The following is a 21,260-nucleotide window of genomic DNA, read 5'->3' on the forward strand; positions in this document are numbered from 1 at the left end:
ATGAAGTTCTCGTGTTGTGTTTTTCAGCTCCATCAATTCATTTATATTCCTCTCTAAGCTATTTATTCTCATTAGCATTTCATCAAACCTGTTTTCAAGGTCCTTAGTTTCTTTGCATTGAGTTAGAACATGTTCTTTTAGCTCAGAGAAGTTTCTTATTACCCACCTTCTGAAGCCTGCTTCTGTCAGTTGATCAGACTCATTCTCCATCCAGCCTTGTTCCCTTGCTGGTGAGTTGTGATCCCTTGGAGGAGGAGAGGCATTCTGGTTTTGGTTATTTTCATCCTTTTTGCGCTGGTTTCTTCCCATCTTTGTGGATTTATCTACCTGTGGTCTTTTGGTTGGTGACTTTCAGATGGGGCCTCTGAGTGGACGTCCTTTTTGTTGATGATGAAGTTATTTCTTTCTGTTTTTTAGTTTTCCTTCTAACAGTCAGGCCCCCCTACTCTAGGACTATTGGAGGTCCACTCCAGATCCTGCTTGCTTGAGGATCACCTATAGTGGCTGCAGAGCAATAAGGGTTGCTGCCAGTTCCTTCTTCTGTTATCTTTGTCCCAGAAGGATACCCACCAGATGTCAGCCTGAGCTCTCCTTTATGAGGTGTCTCTTTGGTTATACAGGGTTTGGGGAGCTGCTTGAAAAGAAAGTCTGTCCCTTATAGGAGCTCAAGTACTGAGCTATGAGCTCCACTATTCTGTTCAGAGCTACTGGGCAGGTATGTTTAAGTTTGCTGCAACAGAACTCATAACCGCCTTTTTATCCCAGGTGCTCTGTCCTGGGAAAGTGGGGCTTTATTTATAAGTTCCTGTCATTCTGCTGCCTTTTTTCAGAGATGCCATGCCCAAGAAGGAGGTAGCCTAGTCACAGTCTGCCAGCAGAGGCATTGCTGAGCTCCTGCAGGCTCTGCCCCGCTGCTATGTGAACTTCCTTGCAGTTTTGTTTATAGGGGTATAGTTAAAACTGTCTCAGTAATGGTGGACTGTCTCAGTAATGGCAGACTGCCTCAGTAGTGGTGGACTGCCTCAGTAATGGCGGATGCCCTTTCTCCTACAGGGCTGGGCCATCCCTGGACAATAATGCGTCCCTGGATATCTCAGCATTATTGTCCAGCTGTGCTTGCTGTGAAACTCTCAGTCTAGAGCATTTCAGATTGCTGGTCTTTGTGGAGGTGTGATCAGCCAAGCTAGATTACCTGGCTCCCTGTTTCATCCCCTTTTTTTCAGTTCAACGGGCAACTCTGTCTCCCAGATGTTCCAGTTGCCAGTTGAAACAGTGCCTGGATTTGTGTGAGTTTTTCTGCAGACACCCACTGCACCAGCTGAAACAGCCATGCTGAAGACGTGGTGCTTTTCTGCCCAGGAATCTCCTGGTCTGTGGGCAGTAAAAACTCATTTGGAAATGTGGTGATCACTTATCCTCTTCATTTTGTCTGGGAACTGCAATCCAAAGCTGTTCCTATTCAGCCAGTTTGGATCCCTCCAACAGTAGCTTTCTTATATGATTTTCATATTCACAAAGGTCATGATGTGTCTTCAGACACCACCATGGCAATTATCAGATATAAAATGGTTTATGGAAAATATTGAAAGTTTTGTAGGGACTACACCCAGCCAAGGTGACCTTGTTAATTTTGATTTATATCTGAGAGTTGCATGTTTTCTCTGACTGCCCTATGTGAAGTGCTTCAGGGCAAAAGTGTCATTTTTCCTTCTATATGATCAAAGTAGAATTGGAAGTCCATACATTTGTCATTGATATTTAGTTAGTTTGGGTTGTTGGGATGAGCAGAACCAGGGAGACCAGAAGTCTAAACTGTGTAGATCAAAGCTGTATGTGTTTTCCAGCTTCACCACTAAGAAACTGAGGCAGAAGGGTCAACCCACCTGCTTGATAACATATTACACAATATAGTGAGGCCATGGTGCAGAACTGACATTACAGTCTTCAGTGCCAGCTGTCCAGCCCTTCTGATTAGCTTGTTAAACCATTTTATTCCTCTTTCAATAACAACCAGTGAATTAATTCAAGTGTGGGTGTGTTTTGGAGTTAATTTCACCAAGACAAATGCTATAGGCCTCACAAGCAGTGCCTATAATGCAATTATTCTTAATTAGGTGGTGCTAATCTAAGAAAGAACCATCATGCAAGATCCTTGATGCGTCCCTGGATATCTCAGCATTATTGTCAGAGCATCTGCCTCCTTTATTGCTAATTCCAAAACATATGATTTACCTCTCATTTTATTACATTTTGGGGTTTTCCCCCTTGAACCTAGAATGTGCAATTGGTGTCTTGTTAGGTTCTTAATCTGGACACAGAAGGAGCAATGCAAAGTTACAAATATGCCTCTGCAGTATCATACTGACTCAACCGTTAAGAGATTCCCATTATTTCTGCTACCTGGCTCCATCTGTTTGTGTGATGATGGAAGGAAACACTTTCTAAAATTCTGACTGTTTTTTTAGTTTTTACAACATGATGGGCTTTCTGTTGTTCAGTACTCATTAAGCACTTAAAAGAAGTATAATCCAGTGCTATAACATAATTTATAAGTAGAGAATTGTTTCCATATATGTTACCCAAAGATGCAAAATTCAAACTGTATCAGGTCTTTATTTGTGTCACACAATTTTTTTTAACAAAATGTTGGCTGAGATTTTTTCTTTTATCCTGATACTGCTGTTAATTTAGTCCCACTTTTTACTGGTCTAACATACACAGGACCATCTGCCAAAATATACACATGGCTCCATAACTAGGCAATTACAATTGTGTCTATGTATAAAACTGCATTCAGGCAGCAAGTGTTGGTGATGGAGGTAGGAGGGGAAAAGAGGAAGATAAATTGCAGATGTTTCAGACTTGGAGGCAAAAAGACTATCGAAATGTTCTGAATGAAAGATTTTGTTTTTCTTTTCGTTTTGTAAAATAAGTTTGTCTTTCGAAATTATAATATGGCTACATCACAGTAATAGCTCAGGAAGATTGAGAATACTTCAAAAATGTTTTTGCTAACCAAATGAACAACTTAATTTTTAAATGGAATTATAAATTAATATAAGCTAAAATACAAATAAAACTTTCCCTTTAAACGTAATTTTTGAGAACAAAGCTTGGCCTTGGAATCTTGGTCTTTTCCCGCCTCTGCTGAAATGTTCATCTAAGCTGATTTAATGGGATCTTACTTAAAAAGCATCATTGGCCTGGGAGTGATGGCTCAGGCCTGTAATCCAAGCACTTTGAGAAGTCTAGGCAGAAGGATCACTTGAGCCGAGGAGCTTGAGACCAGCCTGGACAACACAGTCTAAAGAAAATAAAATTCAAAAAATAAAAATAAAAAGCATCAGATTATCTAATAGGGTGGTAACGCAGAAGGGACCCTCTACTCCAATTGGATTTCAAAATGAGAAGCTAAAGCTCTACGCATCACTATGTCCACTTTTTAAAGTTGTGGTAAAATACACATACCATAAAATTGGCCATCTTAACCATTTTTAAGTGTACAGTCCAATTGTGTTAAATACATTCACACTGTCATGCTATCAATCTCATGAACTCTTTTCATTTTGCCAAACTGAAGCTCTATACCCATTAAACAACTCTCATTCCCATCCACCCAGATCCCTTTTAAGAACACCCTGTTTAAGTTCCTTTTAGTGCTCTCTCATCATTGCCATCAGTTGTCAGCCTCTGGGAAGTCACGTCACCTGCCCTAGCACCTTGCCTTCTCTAGCTCTTTTAGCTTTGCCACACTCATCTCCATCCTTTTCCTAAACATCTGGCTCCTCTGCATTCCTAATCCTAATCCTACTCAACACTATCTCCTCCTCAGCATTTATATTAGCCAGTGTAGCTCTTTCTCTTTTTAAAATTTATCTTTTTTAGACTGATTCTCAGTTGGCATTTTATTATTTTTGAGACAGGGTAACCCAGGCTGGAGTGCAGCGGCACAATCTTGGCTCACTGCATCCTCCACCTCCTGGGTTTAAGCTATCCTCCCACCTAAGCTCCCAAGTAGCTGGGACTACAGGCTCACACCACCAAACCCAGCAACCCAAACACCTCACCACAAGCTGTCACTCGTATTTCCCTGCAAGCTCCAAATTCTCCACCCACATCAGTGCTTAGGGAGAACTGGTTAGTGGCTCTTTCTTGACCCTCCAACTCTCCCTTCAGACTTTCACTTCCTCAGCTTCCCTCACAATTGGGAAAGGTCTAATTCCTATAATTACTTACTTATTATGTGACATTCTTGAAGCCTCTGCTTCCCTGACTGAACACCAACTGATACAATGGTAGAAGAGGAAAAACAATTTCCCTCTACCATTCTAGGTTCCGCAGCTAGGGCCCTGCCAATGAAACTGACAAAAGACAGGTTGATAGGAGAAAAGGCATACAAATGTTAATTGATATTAATATGTTCACATGTACACAGAGGCCTTTGTATAAAAGAAATGAAGATTTAAAAAACAAATAGGCCTGAGAACTTATACACCATTTCAACAAAGAATGCTAAATTCTGGAGCTATGACAGGTCAAAGGAAAAGGAGGGCAGGAAGTTTCCTAGGGGTGGTAAATTGTAAGATGGTAAATATATGAGGAAATTAATGAGAAATAAAGGTTGTTTAGTAAGATTTGTCCTGAGGATTTGTCTTGGTGCATATCTGGGCTGATAAGAGTTCTAGAGTCCTCTCAAGTAATTAAGAGTCCTGGTGATTAAGAGTTGTTCTCCTGAAGGCTGTGACTCACATTCCTGTAATACCAGCACTTTGGGAGTCCAAGGCAGAAGAATCATTTGAGACTAAAAGTTCAAGACCTGCCTGGGCAACATGGCAAGACCCTGTCACTACAAAAAAACATTTGCCAGGTGTTGTGGTGGTGCACACCTGCAGTCCCAGCTACTCAAAAGACAGAGAAAGACCCCATCTCTTAAAAAAATAAAAATAAAGGAGTTGCTATCTTCTTCCTGGTTTGCCTCACAAAAGAGGCAAACACCTTTATAAGTGAAAATTTATGTCCTGCTTTTGGTTAGATGGAGGAGGGCAGGGAGTTTGTTTCTGCTAAACTATTTCTTAATTGTCTTCAGTTCAAAATAATTCTCATGCCAAAGTGGCATATTCTAGTCCCCTTCATAATATATGTATGTGTGTAGAAAAATGGCTGAAAAGATACCTGCCAAATGTAAACCCTGGATATCTCTGCGTTTATGTGATTTTTTTTCCTTTTACTTGTTTGTATTTCCTATTTTTTAAAAGAATAGCTGTGGGTTAAATAAGATGAAATGATTAAATACAGAAAAATCTATTTGCATGACAATTGAGTAACAACCCATTCCTAAACAAGAATGCTGGTAGAAATAAATGGGACACAGATTGCCTGGCACTAATGTGAGAACCTTCTCTTCAATGTAGGCAGCCTGAAGTACTCAATTTATTCCCTGAGATGACTAAGGAATCTCTGAAATACTATGGATTTTTTGTTGAAAAAGAAAAGAGAATTATTGTAACTCTTCAGACTTTTGATTCACTTTCACATTTCTTTACTGAGTCTTTTCCCACCCTGGCAAGGCAGATATATAAATCTTAGTTTTACAAAGACCGGGACTGACACATAGGACAGATAAGTCAACTAAAGAATTTGTAACACAAATGCTTTACGTTTGTTTTCCTAAAACCATTCCAAATAAAGATTAAGATATTTGTGAACATACACAAATTCTGTACGTGTTTGGTCAGTCTTGGCAAGGAAGTGGTTGTCAAGGATTTTTTTGTTTGCTTTCACAAGGCTCACGGATTTATCTGCAGGTAAAGTGGGCAAGTGTTTAGAATAACTGATATGTTATAAAGTATTCAAAATTAATAATTTTTATAAATTAACTTTATAGATATTATTTTGGCACAAAAAAGTTTGAATCTGCTGTGTGCAGCATATAATTACACAGCAGTGGATAATGTGCTAAGTAAGCTATCAAAAGGAAAAGTGTGCTCTAAATTGACCTCGTAGAGCATGAAGGTAGTGAGAAGCACATTACAGCACGCTAATAAATTACCCATGTCACCAGCTTGGGCAACATAGTATGACTTCATCTCTACGAAAAAAAAAAAAAATTAATTAGCTGGTCATGATGGCATACACCTATAGTCCTAGCTACTCAAGAGGCTGAGATGGGATCACTTGAGCTAGGTCTAGGCTGAGCTGAGATCATGCCACTGTATTCCAGCCTGGGTGACAGAGTGTGAAACCCTGTCAAAAAAAAAAAAAAAAAAAAAAAGACCTATGTCAAATGGGCAAATATTAATATATAAAAGCCAAGAGAAATTCCCTTTAAACATAAAAATTAAATAATTCTTTCAGTAATTAACTATATCTCACCCCAAAAAAGACAATATAGCAACAGGGGAAAATAGAAAAACAAAAGGATGCATGTTCGATATTCTAAGGTTAAGAATAAGACCACTAGGTCGGGCACAGTGGCTCACACCTGTAATCCCAACACTTTGGGAGGCCGATACGGGTAGATCATCTGAAGGCAGGAGTTCAAGAGCAGCCTGACCAATGTGGTAAAACCCTGTCTCTACTAAAAATACAGAAATTATCCAGGTGTGGTGGCATGTACCTGTAGTAGTCCCAGCTACTCAGGAGGCTGAGGCAGGGAGAATTGCTTGAACCTGGGAGGCAGAGGTTGCAGTGAGCTGAGAAGAGTCTGTCTTAAAAAAAAAAAAAAAAAAAAAAAAAAAGACCACTAAAGTCTGGTCTTGCCACTTATTGCTTTGTCTTACGCAAAAAAAAAAAAGTTTCTTTCACTCAGTTTTCTCATCTACAAAGTGAGGATAATACTATCTAACTCCTAGTACTGCCATAAATATTTGATGAGCTAATAAATATAAAGCAAAAAGCATCTTACTTAATGCTCAGTATGAATCATCAGAAAAAGCTCAGCTCCTTTAGTAACCTGACACGTGTGGGGTAGGGTAAGGGACTTAATGGAAGAAGATAGAGCTTGAAACAGCCAGAGATTAGCTAAATGAGTCTTTAGCATATTTTTAAGCTAATGGGCTAATTAGCATCACTAGAAATTAGTAAAGTGAGAAGCACAGATAGAAAATAGAATTAAAACTCCTTATGTTAAAAACAGCAACAAATTGCTGAATTAAACATAGTAAGTTGAACTCACATACATGTTACCTTTGCTTCTTCATTAACCTCCACTAAATGAAAATATGATGGTTAATTTTACACGTCCACTTGGCTGGACTAAGGAATGCCTAGATAGCTGGTAAAACATTATTTATGTGTGTGCCTGTGAGGGTGTTTCTGAAAGAGGTTAGCATGTGAATCAGTAAAATGAGTAAGGAAAATTTCCTTCAGTAATGTGGGTGGCCATGATCCAATCCATTAAGGGCCCAAATTAAAAAAAAAAAAAAAAAAAAAAAAAAGAGAGAGGAAAGGGAAATTCTATTTCTTTTCTTTAGCTGGGATATCCATCTTCTCCTGCTTTTAAACAATGCAGCTCCCAATCCTCAGGTCTTCAGACGTGGACTGAATTGCACACTGGCTTTCCAGGTTCTCCAGCTTGCAGAGGGCAGATGGTGGCACTTCTCAGCCTCCATTACTGTGTGAGCTAATTCCCATAATAAATTTCCTCACATAAATCTAGTGGTTCTGTTTCTTCGGAAAACTCTGATAAACATGGATAGTAAAAGAGGAAAGGTATAAACCCACATGAACAAAGAAAACTGGGAAACAGATAAAAAGTAGCAATAAAAATTTGAAAACTGGAAAGCAAATGAAGAAGTTATTATCCTCTTCTCTGCCTAAATGTAAGCAGCAATGGAGAAATCCCATAAATAATTATTTGAATTTTTTAAATCCTGGGGAAATATCAGGAATTGAAACACAAGGTGCCACTGAAGGAAAGGGAACTGATATGCTTAATGCATCAGAATTAGCTGAAAGTTCATATAAGATGCTGCTAGACCACAGCCAACCATTCAACTCCTCCTCCCCCTTCACCCCCAACTCCCACACCTGCCCTCCACCCTTTGCCACCATACACCACCATTACTCCACTATAGCAGAAGCCTGGAGTTTAACTGGTTAGAGAGTCTGACCAAAAAGACTGAATTTTGGTACGCTGGGCTTCACAGAGAATGAGGAGTGTTCTACCAAAAAAAGGTGAAGGGTGGTTTAAGTGAAAGGTAATAGTCAGTTTCTCCTACCTGGATTCCACAATATGGCAGTCAGTTTCAAACCACATAAACAAGAGTTTCTTTCTTAGGAATCTGATCAGTTCCCACAAAAAAGATTTATACACACTGAGTCAGGCGCTCCCAATATAACAGCTCAAATAGATTACTGTATTATATAGTCTATCTGGTGATAAATCCCACCCATGCATAAAACTTCCCATCAGCTTTTAGGTAGCTCAATATTAAATATGAGATAGCCAATAATCACCAGTCATTAGAAATATTCAACCTAACATGAAAGAGGTCAAAACAAAGAATAAAAGGAAACTGTGACTGAGCTAACACAAAATCATTAATATCCGTGGAGAGATAAGAACAAGAACAAGATGCTACTAAAAAGGACATTCAGAGAACCAAAAAAAAAAAAAAAAAAAAAAAAAAAAAAAAAAAACCACTATTCTTGGAAATTTAAAATATGAAAATAAATTAAAAACTCAATAGAGGCTAGGTGCAGTGACTCATGTCTGTAATCCCAGCATTTTGGGAGGCCGAGGCAAGCAGATCACCTGAGGTCAGGAGTTCAAGACCACCTTGGCCAACATGGCAAAATTCCATCTCTACTAAAAATACAAAAATTAGCTGGGCATGGTGGCACATGCCTATAGTCCCAGCTACTTGGGAGGCTGTCAGGAGAACTGCTTAAACACAGGAGGCAGAGGTTGCACTCAGCCAAAATCGCACCATTGCACTCCAGCCTGGGCAACAAGAGAGACACTCCATCTTAAAAAAAAAAAAAAAAAAAAAAAAAAAAAAAAAAAATGGGTGAAAAGAAAGGAAAGTATTCAAGACAATTTCCCAGAAATAAAAGATCAAACGTCAAATGTCCAAATCAAAAGATTTTATTAAGCACCCAGCACAATGAAAGAGAAAAGGCTCATACCCAGGTTTATCGTCATTAAATTTCAGAACTCCAGGGAGAATTACCCAGCAGAATGAAAGCCTCCAGGAAGAAAATACCTTAATGGTTTCCAGAAAGGCAGGCCATATACAAGAATTCAAGAAGCAGAGTTCCATCACACATCTCAATAACAGTATTACCATTTAGAAGAGAAAAGAACATATGTCTTCCAAATTTAAAGGGACAGTTGCTGTACAAATTAGAATTCTATACCCAACCAAATTATTCAACAGGGGAAATCTAGAACAAACACATCTTTTAGATGTGCAAGATGTGACACTGATTGCTGCCCTTCAGTATCTTTCTTCCTCTTTCTGTCCTCCTCTTTCTTCTTTCTCTTCTTCTTCTCCTTTGCTTTCTGTAGTAAACATGACAAATTCTATGTGGACCCATGAATATCCAGAATATGCAAAAAATTTCCAACCTCCATTGTAGCTAGTTGTGTCCATGTGACTAAGCGCTGGGCTAAAATTATTTAAGTAGAAGTAATTGATGAAATAATTGATGGTACTCCCCAAAAGTTTTATTAAAGCTAAAAGCAGGCCCTTTCCCTTCCATTTTTTCCTCCATACCTAAAAAGGAGATGGCAGACGGAACTGGAATGGCATTCCTATACCACTGAGGGAAGCCATTTGTTAAGAATGATGAAGGAGCAGGCTAGAAGGAGTCCCTGAAAACAGAACTTCCAAACCCGCTTTAACTACCTACATTTGTGTGAAAAAATAGGCTATCTTCTTTTTTCTCATTTAAAAGAAAATTATCAAATTTATCATATTTTTATAAGTTTAAAGATGTGATCCCAGCTACTCAGGAGGCTGAGGTGGGAGGATCGCTTGAGCCAGGGAGGCAGAGGTTGCAGTGAGCCAAGATCGCACCACTGCACTGCACTCCAGGCTGGGTGACAGAGTGAGATACCATATAAAAAAATAAAAAATAAAAAATCATTTCTCTTCATCTGTGGCATAAAGCCATATTGCCTGTAACGGGAAGAGCTGTTGACATTTTTCCTACCCATAAACATGACCATATGACCATCACTTATTCATATTTTCATGCACCCACATACATAAAAAGGCAGTAAGTATATTTCTTAGAATACAGTATTAAAAGCAGTTTTTAAATCGACCTGGTCTTTTTTTTAATATAAGAAAATTAATATATTATTTTTCCTGTCCCTACATATCTCATTTTTTAAATTGTACTTTAAGTTCTGGGGAACATGTGCCAATCTTGCAGGATTGTTGCATAGGTACACACCTGCCATGGTGTTTTGCTGTCTCCAACCCCCTGTCACCTACATCAGGCATTTCTCTCAATGCTATCCCTCCCCAACCTCCCCACCTTCCACTCTCCCTCCCCTACTCCTCATCCCCAAACAGACTTCAGTGTGTGACGTTCCCCTCCCTGTGCCCATGTGTTCTTATTGTTCAACACCCACCTATGAGTGAGAACATGGGGTGTTTGGTTTTCTGTTCTGGTGTCAGTTTGCTGAGAATAAGGGTTTCCAGATTCATCCACGTCCCTGCAAAGGACATGAACTCATCCTTTTTTATGGCTGCATAGTATTCCATGGTGTATATGTGCCACATTTTCTTTATCTAGTCTATCACTGATGGGCCTTTGGGTTGGTTCCAAGTCTTTGCTATGATAGGCCTCTGGATTGGTTCCAAGTCTTTGCTATTGTGAATAGTGCTGCAATAAGCATACATGTGCATGTGTCTTTATAGTAGAATGACTTATAATCCTTTGGGTATATATCCAGTAATGGGATGCTGGGTCAAATGGTATCTCTGGTTCAAGATCCTTGAGGAATCGCCACACTGCCTTCCACAATGATTTAACACATGGACACAGGGAGGGGAACATCACACATCGAGGCCTGTCAGGGGGTGGGGAACTAGGGTAGGGATAGCATTCAGAGAAATACCTAATGTAGATGACGGGTTGATGGGTGCAGCAAACCACCATGGCACATGTATACCTTTGTAACAAACCTGCATGTTCTGTACATGTATCCCAGAACTTAAAGTATAATAAAAAATAAAATTTTTCCACACTTTTCTTGCCTGTCCCTTGCTTTTACATTAGATTTCAGTACAGATGCGATATCCTCTGGGAAGCATTTATTATGACTTATGGGCAGCTTGACTTCTCTCTGGGGCTACGGCCTCCTGTGCTTATCTGTATCAAAGCACGTCTTGCAATTATTATTTACCCATATCCCAGTTTCTCAACAGTGGCACTGACATTCTGGATAATTCTTAGTTGTAAGGGACTGTCTATCTTATCAAACGTTTAGCAGCATTCCTGGCCTCTACCAAGTAGATGCCATTAGTACTCACCCTCTTCCCTGCTCCCACCTGTATAGTTGTGTTTGTGACAATCATGTCTCAATATTGTCTTATGCCCCTGGGGACCAAAATTGCCTCCAAGAAAGAACCACTGACCTAGAATAATGTACTACCATTTACCTGACCATTTCCCTACCTCTGGACATTTAGGTTGTTCTCATTTTTATTACAGATTTAAGATTAATGTATGCGCATGACTAAGAGAGTATGTATATCACACCAGCTTACATGTTCATCTGCAATTCCTGCGATTTGCCGCAACTTTTCAGTATTGAGCTTCCTCACATGAAAAAGTAAAAGCTCCATTCATTATAATTTTTAAAAAACTAAACTCTTCTGGTTTATTTTGCTACCAATAAGGATGGGCATCTTTTGAAACATTTTACTTAATGCCTTTATTTTTTTAAATGGCTAGAGTTCAAACTCTTCCAAACTCACAAAAAAATCCTAACACTTCTCAATTAAAATTCAAACTTTAGTGTCTACTATGTACAGTACTGTGATCAGGGTACTAGGTGATATATACTACAGTAAAAACAGAAATGATGCCTGCTTTCAGAGTTTACATTCTAGAGAGGCACAGTCCAGTATGACAGCCACTAGCTAAAAGTGGCCACTGAACATTTGAACTGTGGCAAGTTCAAATTGCGAAGTGTACTGTATGTGAAAAATATGTGACTGGTATGGGGAAAAATATGAAATACCTAACTTTATACTGCCATGTCTAGATAATATTTTGGATATACTGGGTTAAATAAAACATGTTAGTGAAATTAATTTTGAATACACTTTTTTTAATATATTAAAAATTTCTTTTAACCAGTTGTGGTTCTCTTAATATAATTCAAATGTTAAATAACAGTGGGCAAAACACAGTCACATTTTGTGGTCAATTTTTGGTAATTCTATCTATCTATCTATCTATCTATCTATCTATCTATCTATCTATCTATCTATCAGGAGACAGGATCTCACTCTGTTTCCCAGGCTGGAGTGCAGTGGCATGATCACAGCTGGTTGCAGCCTCAAACTCCTTGGCTTAAGCAATCCTCCAACCCCAGCCTCCGGAGTAGCTGGGATTATAGGTGTAAGCCACCACATCCAGCTCATTTTAAACAATCTTTTATAGAGATGGGGGTTTCCCCTTGCTGCCCAGGCTAGTCTCAAACTGCTAGCCTCAAGCAATCTTCCAACCTCGCCCTTCTAACGTGCTTGGGATTATAGGCATGAGCCACCACATCCAGACCACGAATAATTTTTAAACTTAACTGTTCAAATATTAAAACTATATATATGGAAAAGAACCTTGAGGTAACATTTATCAGACATACCAGTTTCACAAAATCAGGTATTGCTATCTGCTAGGTTGGTACAATAGTAACTGCGGTTTTTGCCATTAAATGTTAAAATGGCAAAAAACAGTAACAGTATGTATCAAACTGTAGAAAATTTATTTTAATTTAAAAAAATTTATGTTGATGCTTACACTACAGTCTTATTCCTAAAATAACACTCCTTAAGTTAAATCACATTTAAGCAAAAACTGAGAAAGTAGTTCGTTTCTACTTTCCCTATGAAGTTAAAACTCATTTACTTACAATTTTGTACTTCAGAAATCTGTGTACTAATCTCTATTTAAGGACACTACTACATAATAATACAGCTATGAAGATGAATGAGGCGAATCTAATGTATTAAGATGTCATACATGATGTGAAAAAAAAAAGGCAAGTTGTAGAACAGTGCAGAAAGCAGAAACCATATTACAGCCACATTTGTGCGTTCCTGTATGTACACATATGCATAGCACAAGACTGGGAAGAAAGATAGCAAATGTTTTTTAGTTGTGGGTGGAGAGGAAGCTCTTTCATATTAAACATTATATACTTTTAACTCTTCTGTATTTTTTGCTTCAATTAGGACAATTTTTAATTTACAAAAAAAATTTAATTAAAAACATGACAAAGATTGCCCATAAATACATCTTTCATCTCAAGGAACTTTTAAACTCCCCCCAGAAGCCATCACCACCTCCACAATCTTTTAAAACCCTTTTTATAATCGTGATAGAAAATTGTATAGGCTGGGCACGGTGGCTCACACCTATATTCCCAGCACTTTGGGAGGCTGAGGCAGGTGGATCACAAGGTCGAGATCGAGATCATCCTGGTCAAAATGGTAAAACCCCATCTCTACTAAAAATACAAAAATTAGCTAGGCATGGTGGTGCACGCCTGTAGTCCCAGCTACTCGAGAGGCTGAGGCTGGAGAACTGCTTGAACCCAGGAGGCAAAGGTCACAGTGAGCCGAGATCACGCCATTGTGCACTCCAGCCTGGGCAACAAGAGCGAAACTCCATCTCAGGGGAAAAAAAAAAAAAATGGATAAAAATTAAAATATACAAAACTGAAAACTGTTATTGTAACATTACAGAAACTTATTTTTAAATTTCCTTCAGTCCATGATGCTAATCTCAATTAGCTTTTTTTTTTTTTTTTGGAGACAGGGTCTGGCTTTGTAGTCCAAGCTGGAGTGCAGTGGCATGATCTCAGCTCTCTGCAACCTCCACCTCTTGGGTTCAAGCGATTCTCCTCCCTCAGTCTCCCAAAGAGCTGGGAGTAGAGGCGTGTGCCACCACACCAGGCTAATTTTTATATTTTTTGCACAGAGGGGAGGTCTCACTATGATGCCCAGACTGGTTTCGAACTCCAAGGCTCAAATGATCTTCCCACCTCAAACCTCTCAAAGTCCCGGGATTACAGGCATGAGCCACCTTGCCTGGCCTTACACAGACTTTTAAAAGCAAAACTAGTTCTTGCCACAGAAAAGGATGCTCTTCTCTAAACCTGAAATTCGAACTGCCTGAAAATTACAGGAAACACTTGGGTCAGTAAAACAACATATGGTCTGTTGCCCACCTAACAGCTATCTTCCAAACTCCCTACACACACCTGCCCCACCAACTTCATTCAGAACCTGGAAGTTGTTCCCTTCTTCTGGGCAGCCATTCATCAAGGGGAGGTCATTTTTAATTTCAAGGGCAAATTTTCATGGTCTGAGCCAACCGTAGGAGCTTTATTCCCTTTGAAAAGTGATTGCTTTAAAGATAATACACATTGCTATGGCCATGAGGGGCCAGGTAAAACCCTCCTGTTATAAAAATGAAAAAAAAAAAAAAAGATACATTTCATCCCCATGTCATCCACCACCCAGAACCTTTGCAGTCGCTTTGGATCTGTAAGGGGAAACATCAGACTCATTTGGTGAGAATGACAATGGAAATGCAGAAGGCACCCAGGTTCTTGATGACACTTCAGCTGCTGAATTAGTCAATCCAGAAACTGCTCTTCACCTAGACTCCTGGTTCTCAGGCACCTCAACCGCAATATACTACAACTGTTGTTGATTGCTAAAATAATCCAGACACATCATTTGAGGAACTAATTTATTGAGTAGATTGTTTATTTAGTAAGAGCAACACATAGTTTCTCAGGAAGAAGATGAACTGAAAACTCCTCTAAGGCAAAACAAAGCAACTTTCCATTATTCTTAGTTTAGATCAGAATCTATAATTTTATATTCTCCTATGGTAACTATCAAAATACACAAAATACTTGGAGGAAAATATTCACATTACACCAAAACCTTTTAAGATAAAAAGCAGTGTATAAGTAGTATTCTCTACATATCACAGTATATACCATGATGCCTTCCTGCAGTTTTAGAACGATTATTACTCAAAATACTAATACATTTATGCAAAAGGATTGGGAAAATTGAAATACCTGCAAACTTTTCCAGTTTCTGACTTCAGGAACAGGTGCAAGCCACCATATCCGTCATAGAACTTCTGTTATAGCATCCATCAAAAACCACTGGTCCAGCTCTCAAATATTGATGACCATGCATGTGATGCATGCATGCTCTGCTAAGTTTTGAACTGATAACATATTGTACATCAATGCTCAAGCCCTGGATTATTTTTGCCTGACAAAAATATTATAATATTCCCCAAAGAGATTTGATACAAAGGTTGAAGATGGCAATTTTTCACGAAGTCAAATTCCTTTAGAGACAGGGTCTCACTCTGTCACACAGGCTGGAGTGTAATGGTGCAATCATGGCACCCTGCAGCCTCAAACTCTTGGGCTCAACCAATCCTCCTGCCTCAACTTCCTGCGTAGCTAGGACCACAGGCACACGCCACCACACCTGACTATTTTTAAAATTTTTTTGTAAAGAAAGGGTCTCACTTTGTTGCCTAGACTGGTCTCAAACTTCTGGGCTAAAGTGATCCTCCTGCCTTGGCCTCCCAAAGTGCTGGGATTACATGTGTGAGCCATCACACCCAGCCAATTTACTTTGTAATAGTGTATACACTTTTGCATTATCTTCACAATTTTTTACAAGAGGTTACTATAGTGTGCAATGTGTATGAATATTTAGATCCTGTATATAAACTAAATATAATCAAAGGTTCCACATCAGTTTTTCAGTTCAATATTTAAAGGTTTAAGCAGGGACCCTCCAAATGGTATTCACAGTATTCACGGTGAGAGAAATTTTCATTTCTACTTTTTCTTACCTTTTCAAAGGCTTTTGTTGGAAAACTGAGCTTACAGTAAAGTCTAATGAAATAGTACCATTAAACATTTGAAATTATTGGTAGAAATGAGGTGATAATATTTTCTATTTAAAAGTTTGACATTGATTTGCAATCAGTTTTAAACTGTTACATCTAATATGCTATTCTGTTTTTCTCATGATTCTTTAATTGCTAGATATTTAACATTTTAGTTTTTTTAAAAAAGAATTTTCTCGTATGATTTTTAGACTTCTGTCTTAAGTTTATATAATTTAGCTTTTAAAACCCAGTTTCATGTTTAATGAATTAAGAAACAACATCAGAACAGTTTAGCCAGACTTTAATAGGCAAAACAGGGTTGCTTTGGCAATGTATAAAAGAATAACTATTATAATACAAATCATTAATCTACTTTTATTAAATATTAAAATGCAATAAGGCAATTATTATTTTAAGACATCTGAAATTGCATTTAATAAATGGGTAATTGGCCCCACACCTGACATATTGCACCCCTACTTTTCTTCTCTACTCCAAGAACCGGAAAATTTATTTTAAAAAACAAATCAGTGGTCTTTCTAAAAACATCTCAAAGAAGTTCTGATTATTACTAAGGTATTACTTAAATACAAACATCTGAAAAACAAGACAATGAATAATATCTTTAAAGGTATTTTCTGCTGTCTTTTGTTCTCTTAAATCTACTCACAGTGGTTCAACTCAAAGTATTCCAACTGAGGAATAAACAGGTGTCATTTGTTGTTTAATTTGCCATCCAAGGCTGAGCCATGATTCCCAAACCTGGCCTCTCATCAGTATCATCTGGGAAAACTGCTACAATACATTCCTGGGCCCCTTTCAGACCTAATGAAGCAGTCCCCTCCACTTCCAACCTCAGCTGGGACATATGTGGTTAGTCTTGCAGTCTAACACTTGGGATGGCTAAAAGGATAAAGTTAAAAAGGAAGACACTTGTGTTTCCACAGGACCTAGCTCACAAACTGGGATCCAGTTAAAAAAAAAAGCAAAACAGAAACTGTTGAATTGGCACCAAATGATCAGTGAGTAGGTGACTGGGAAACAACTCTAGTACCAACAAACCAAATACAGCAGGCCCTGCTGCCCCATTCCATGAAAGTCGGCACCTTTACCGACCCCAGAGAGCCTAGGCAAGCAACAGTGATGGAGCATGAGAGCTACAACTCAAAAAGTAAATGTTTCCACACCATTTCTCTACTTCTCCATTTTCCACACAATCAATCCATCTTTTCTCTTACTCTGCCCTTTGCCATTCCCATTCTTATTTATTTCCCTTTCCTCTCCCCTTTTCTCACTTCCTCTCTTTTCCTTCTTTTTTGATTTAGTTACATCATTCTTTTCTTCTCTACTTTCTCTTCCCAAAAAACTCTTCCTTACGTAAAATAAACAAATTCATACTGGAGATATATATATGTCAGAAAATATTCAGCCTGAGTAAACTGAATGCTCTGTACAGAAAACAACATAGCAAAACAGAACTTCAACAGTAACATTGGTGTGGCATAATGTAAGCCATGCAGAATGCTTCCAAATCCATTATCTCTTCTGAGTCTCATCTTTTGAGGTTCAAAGGGTATACACTGATTGTACTTAAAAACCCTAAGGCACAGAGAAGGTTAAATAACATGCCTGAGTTACTAACTAAGAAGAGAATCCAGATCTAGTTCACAATCTGGTCTTCTTTTCACTATACCAATAACGTCTGACTGGAAGCAAGATAAGAGAGCAATGAGGAAGCACTAATATCATTTCAGGGCCTTATAACCCTCATCTATTATGAACTACTCTTCATAAGAAAAGTATACATTTTCTCAAAGTGTAAATCACAATATATATTCTTAAAGGTTTTCCAAGATCTTTTCTACTTTATAAAAATGAAGTTTGACTGCACCTTAAAGGCATCCCACTTTGGTAATACTGTAGCCCAGAGATAGTTCTGAGGTCAGAAGTAATACATAGACTCAAATAATAAATCATGTCATTTATATAAACTGCACAGATATACTATGTTTTATGAAAGACCATTTACATGAAAATAGAATATATTCTCTAAGTTTTCCATCTATAATTTAACCTCTCATCAACTCCAAGAACTTCATTTCTTTAGAATTCAAAAGAAGAGTTACCTTGTCTAAAATGAAATTCAGAAAATTCATTTAAAAATTATTATAGATATTTTTTGATATCTTTAATTTTAGGTAGAAACAGTACCTAAGAGAAAGCTTTTGCTATAGCTCAATTTATGGTAAAATGATCACTTAGGTCAGGTCTAAATAAACCAGCTGAAGAAACTTCCAACTGATCCACAATGTAGTGCGTGTCTCAGTGTAAATAAGCCACAACACAAGTGAGACCACAGCATATGGTCCAGCTGGATTAAACTATGACAACGCTCTACACCAGGCATCCCCAAACTTTTTACACAGGGGGCCAGTTCACTGTCCCTCAGACCGTTGGAGGACCACCACATACTGTGCTCCTCTCACTGACCACCAATGAAAGAGTTGCCCCTTACTGAAGTGCGGTGGGGGGCCGGATAAATGGCCTCAGGGGGCCACACGTGGCCCGCGGGCCATAGTTTGGGGATGCCTGCTCTACACAGTCCCAATCAATTAGAGCCCATGAGGCTGAGATTCCCCATTCACTGAGGAAATTAAATCTTAAAAACTTACTAATATATATTCATATCTTGTCAATAACCCCAAATGCTTCCTCTAATATAATATTTCAAAATTGCATTTATAATCCACCAACTGTGCCAAGAATTGTGGCATCCTAACTTCAACTTTCAAGTTGGCAAAATAATTTCCAGTGGTTCCCAAAGTAGCTAACATCTAAGTCATCTGAGGTAATTGTTGAAAACAAAATCATGTGACTTACATTCTCTGCCCTGATTCTAACAAACCAACTAGAAGATGGCATATTTAAGATAATCAGGGAAATCTGCTTTAGGACTGGCTACGAGATGAAGCCAAAGGACTGTGTGATATCACGGTACCTACCCAAAGTGTTCATAGCAGTGAAATAACACAATGTCTGGAATTTTCTTTATGATACTTAAGCAAAGAAAAAAGCGACAGATGAAGCAAGCATAGGGTTATTAGGGTTAAGTGTCAGATCTGGAAGTTGAATACCAATGCACTAGTTTTGCATAATTTTTAAATCTCTTCACTAAAAATTTTTTTTTGCAGACTCCATCCTAGACACAGCATGCCAGAGTCTCAAAAGGCCTAAGCTTAGGAATCTATTCTTAAGCTCCCAACACAAGTCTTATATAGTCAGGCAGGCAATAATCTTATTTGGGGACCATTAGAAATTATCTAACACATACCCTTCCAAACTTCAAGTTTTTGGTATTCTCATTTTCTATTCGGTAAGCTCAATTTCAACACAGTTCATAGTTTCTTATATCCACCATGGGATTCTGCCAAGGAACTACAACTTGTGTTCTCTAAATCCATCTGTTCTAAGAATGCTAGGCTGGTTATCAACATTTAATTCATCTTGTTTAAACTTTTCTCTCTCGATTTGTCCTCACTGAACTGCAGAAGATAGAACAACTATACTAACCATCTCTTTCTGCATATTCCATGTCTCCACAGAGGTCACAGTGTCTTCACAAAGCTAACTGCCACAATTTTCACAGGTGATATTTTTTCTTCATGATTTTCCATTTTCTACTTGAGCATTAAAGTATCAGAGAGAAAAAGAAGATAACCATAAAGCAGTTGGTAAAATAAGACATGTGCCCCAGAACAGTATATGGTAAGTATTCAGAATCTATAGTTATATTAGATAACTGGTCAAGAATGCCAAAAGAAGCAGTAGTTTTCTCATCTTCAAGATTTAAAAAAATTAACTATCTTAAGTGATATTCAAAAGAGGAAAATATGCACATCAACTCAATTAAAATCACATTTTCTATAGCTGGATATAACAATCTTAATCCAAATCATCCACCAAAGTTGTTTAACATACTTAAAGTAAGGCTCTAGACATTTGCTTCTTCAAAAGTATCTTGCAAAGCCATTATGAGGTAGAAGAAAACTAAATGGACCACATTTTTCAACTTCATTGTAACTGAAATTACTACTCACAGGAAGTATACAGCTTATGCATTTTGGTCCACCACATTTTCCACCATCGTGAGTATACTCTTTATGATTAGCATAATATATTTTGCTTCCAGAATGCCCAGTAAAGCTGGTATTTTTCCTTTAAAGTGATAAAGAAAAATTTCTGCAAATATCTACTTAACCATCTTAAATTTGAGTTTTGGCAAGACAGTTTAATGCATACAAAACAAAACACTACATTCATTCTCTCTCTCTCTCTCTTACACACAGATTAAAACTCCAAAGTTTTCACCATTTTTCCTTTCTTACACAGCTCAATTTTTAACATGCAGCTTACTTATAATCTAAAAATAATTTTAAACAGGATTGTCATAAAAATATTTTAAAACAGAGATGAAATGTATAAAGGCACACATAGATTGTCAATGGTTACATCAGTTACATCACATTTCTTTAGAAACAGAACTGTTTCTGCTCCTGTAAACAAACTTTTTTCTCACACATGTAATGTGAGGTTAGTGCTGACATAAAATTATTGCTCTACTCACAGTCTGAGTGTTTGCACTGTTTGAGGTACATTTTCTCCATCTACACAATCCTACCACTCTTACTTGAGAGTATGAGTCAACAGAAGTCTGCAGGCTAAAACCATACTGGAATGATAGTAACATTACAGAACATCAGAGATCAAAAATGTTTCTTTGTTGGAATCCAAGATATTAACTTATTCTTCATTACCTGAAAATACTGCTTATTTAACTTCTTTAGGAAAAAAAATTATTCTGGAGATGAATAATTCCTTCCTGAATACTTCATCCAAGATGATTCCTTCACACTTATCCTCTGATTCTTTGTTGTTTTCATCCCTTTGATTTAGCAGTCACTAAGAATCACTTTTCCTTTGGTGATCTGGCATAAAGATCTCTTATACTTTTTGCCAGTTGTTTGATAAATATTTTGTAAATTTTTCCACAGTATGTATGCACTGTTTTTTGTAGTTCCAGTTCTAAAGGTTTTAACAAGGAATGGATGTTGTCATCTTCAAAAGAACACTAGAGAAAA

General features: G+C 37.9%; 1 protein-coding gene across 6 annotated transcripts in view; it reads right to left on the bottom strand.

Moving 5' to 3' along the window:
- Positions 1 to 9,072: 9,072 nt before the first annotated feature.
- GXYLT1 (glucoside xylosyltransferase 1) overlaps positions 9,073 to 21,260 on the bottom strand; it is a 64,711-nt gene continuing 52,523 nt past the window's right edge. For 2 of the 6 annotated variants that reach the window (XM_003926658.4, XM_003926659.4), the window contains one exon: positions 9,073 to 21,250. In XM_003926658.4, the coding sequence (XP_003926707.1) occupies positions 21,089 to 21,250 (162 nt within the window). In that variant the 3' untranslated portion in view covers positions 9,073 to 21,088. The remainder of the gene's footprint in view (positions 21,251 to 21,260) is intronic. The other 4 variants (XR_012518539.1, XR_012518541.1, XR_012518540.1 and 1 more) reach the window with 4 other exon arrangements.

The sequence above is a fragment of the Saimiri boliviensis genome, chromosome 7, assembly GCF_048565385.1.
Source record: "Saimiri boliviensis isolate mSaiBol1 chromosome 7, mSaiBol1.pri, whole genome shotgun sequence".
Taxonomy (NCBI): Eukaryota; Metazoa; Chordata; class Mammalia; order Primates; family Cebidae; genus Saimiri; species Saimiri boliviensis.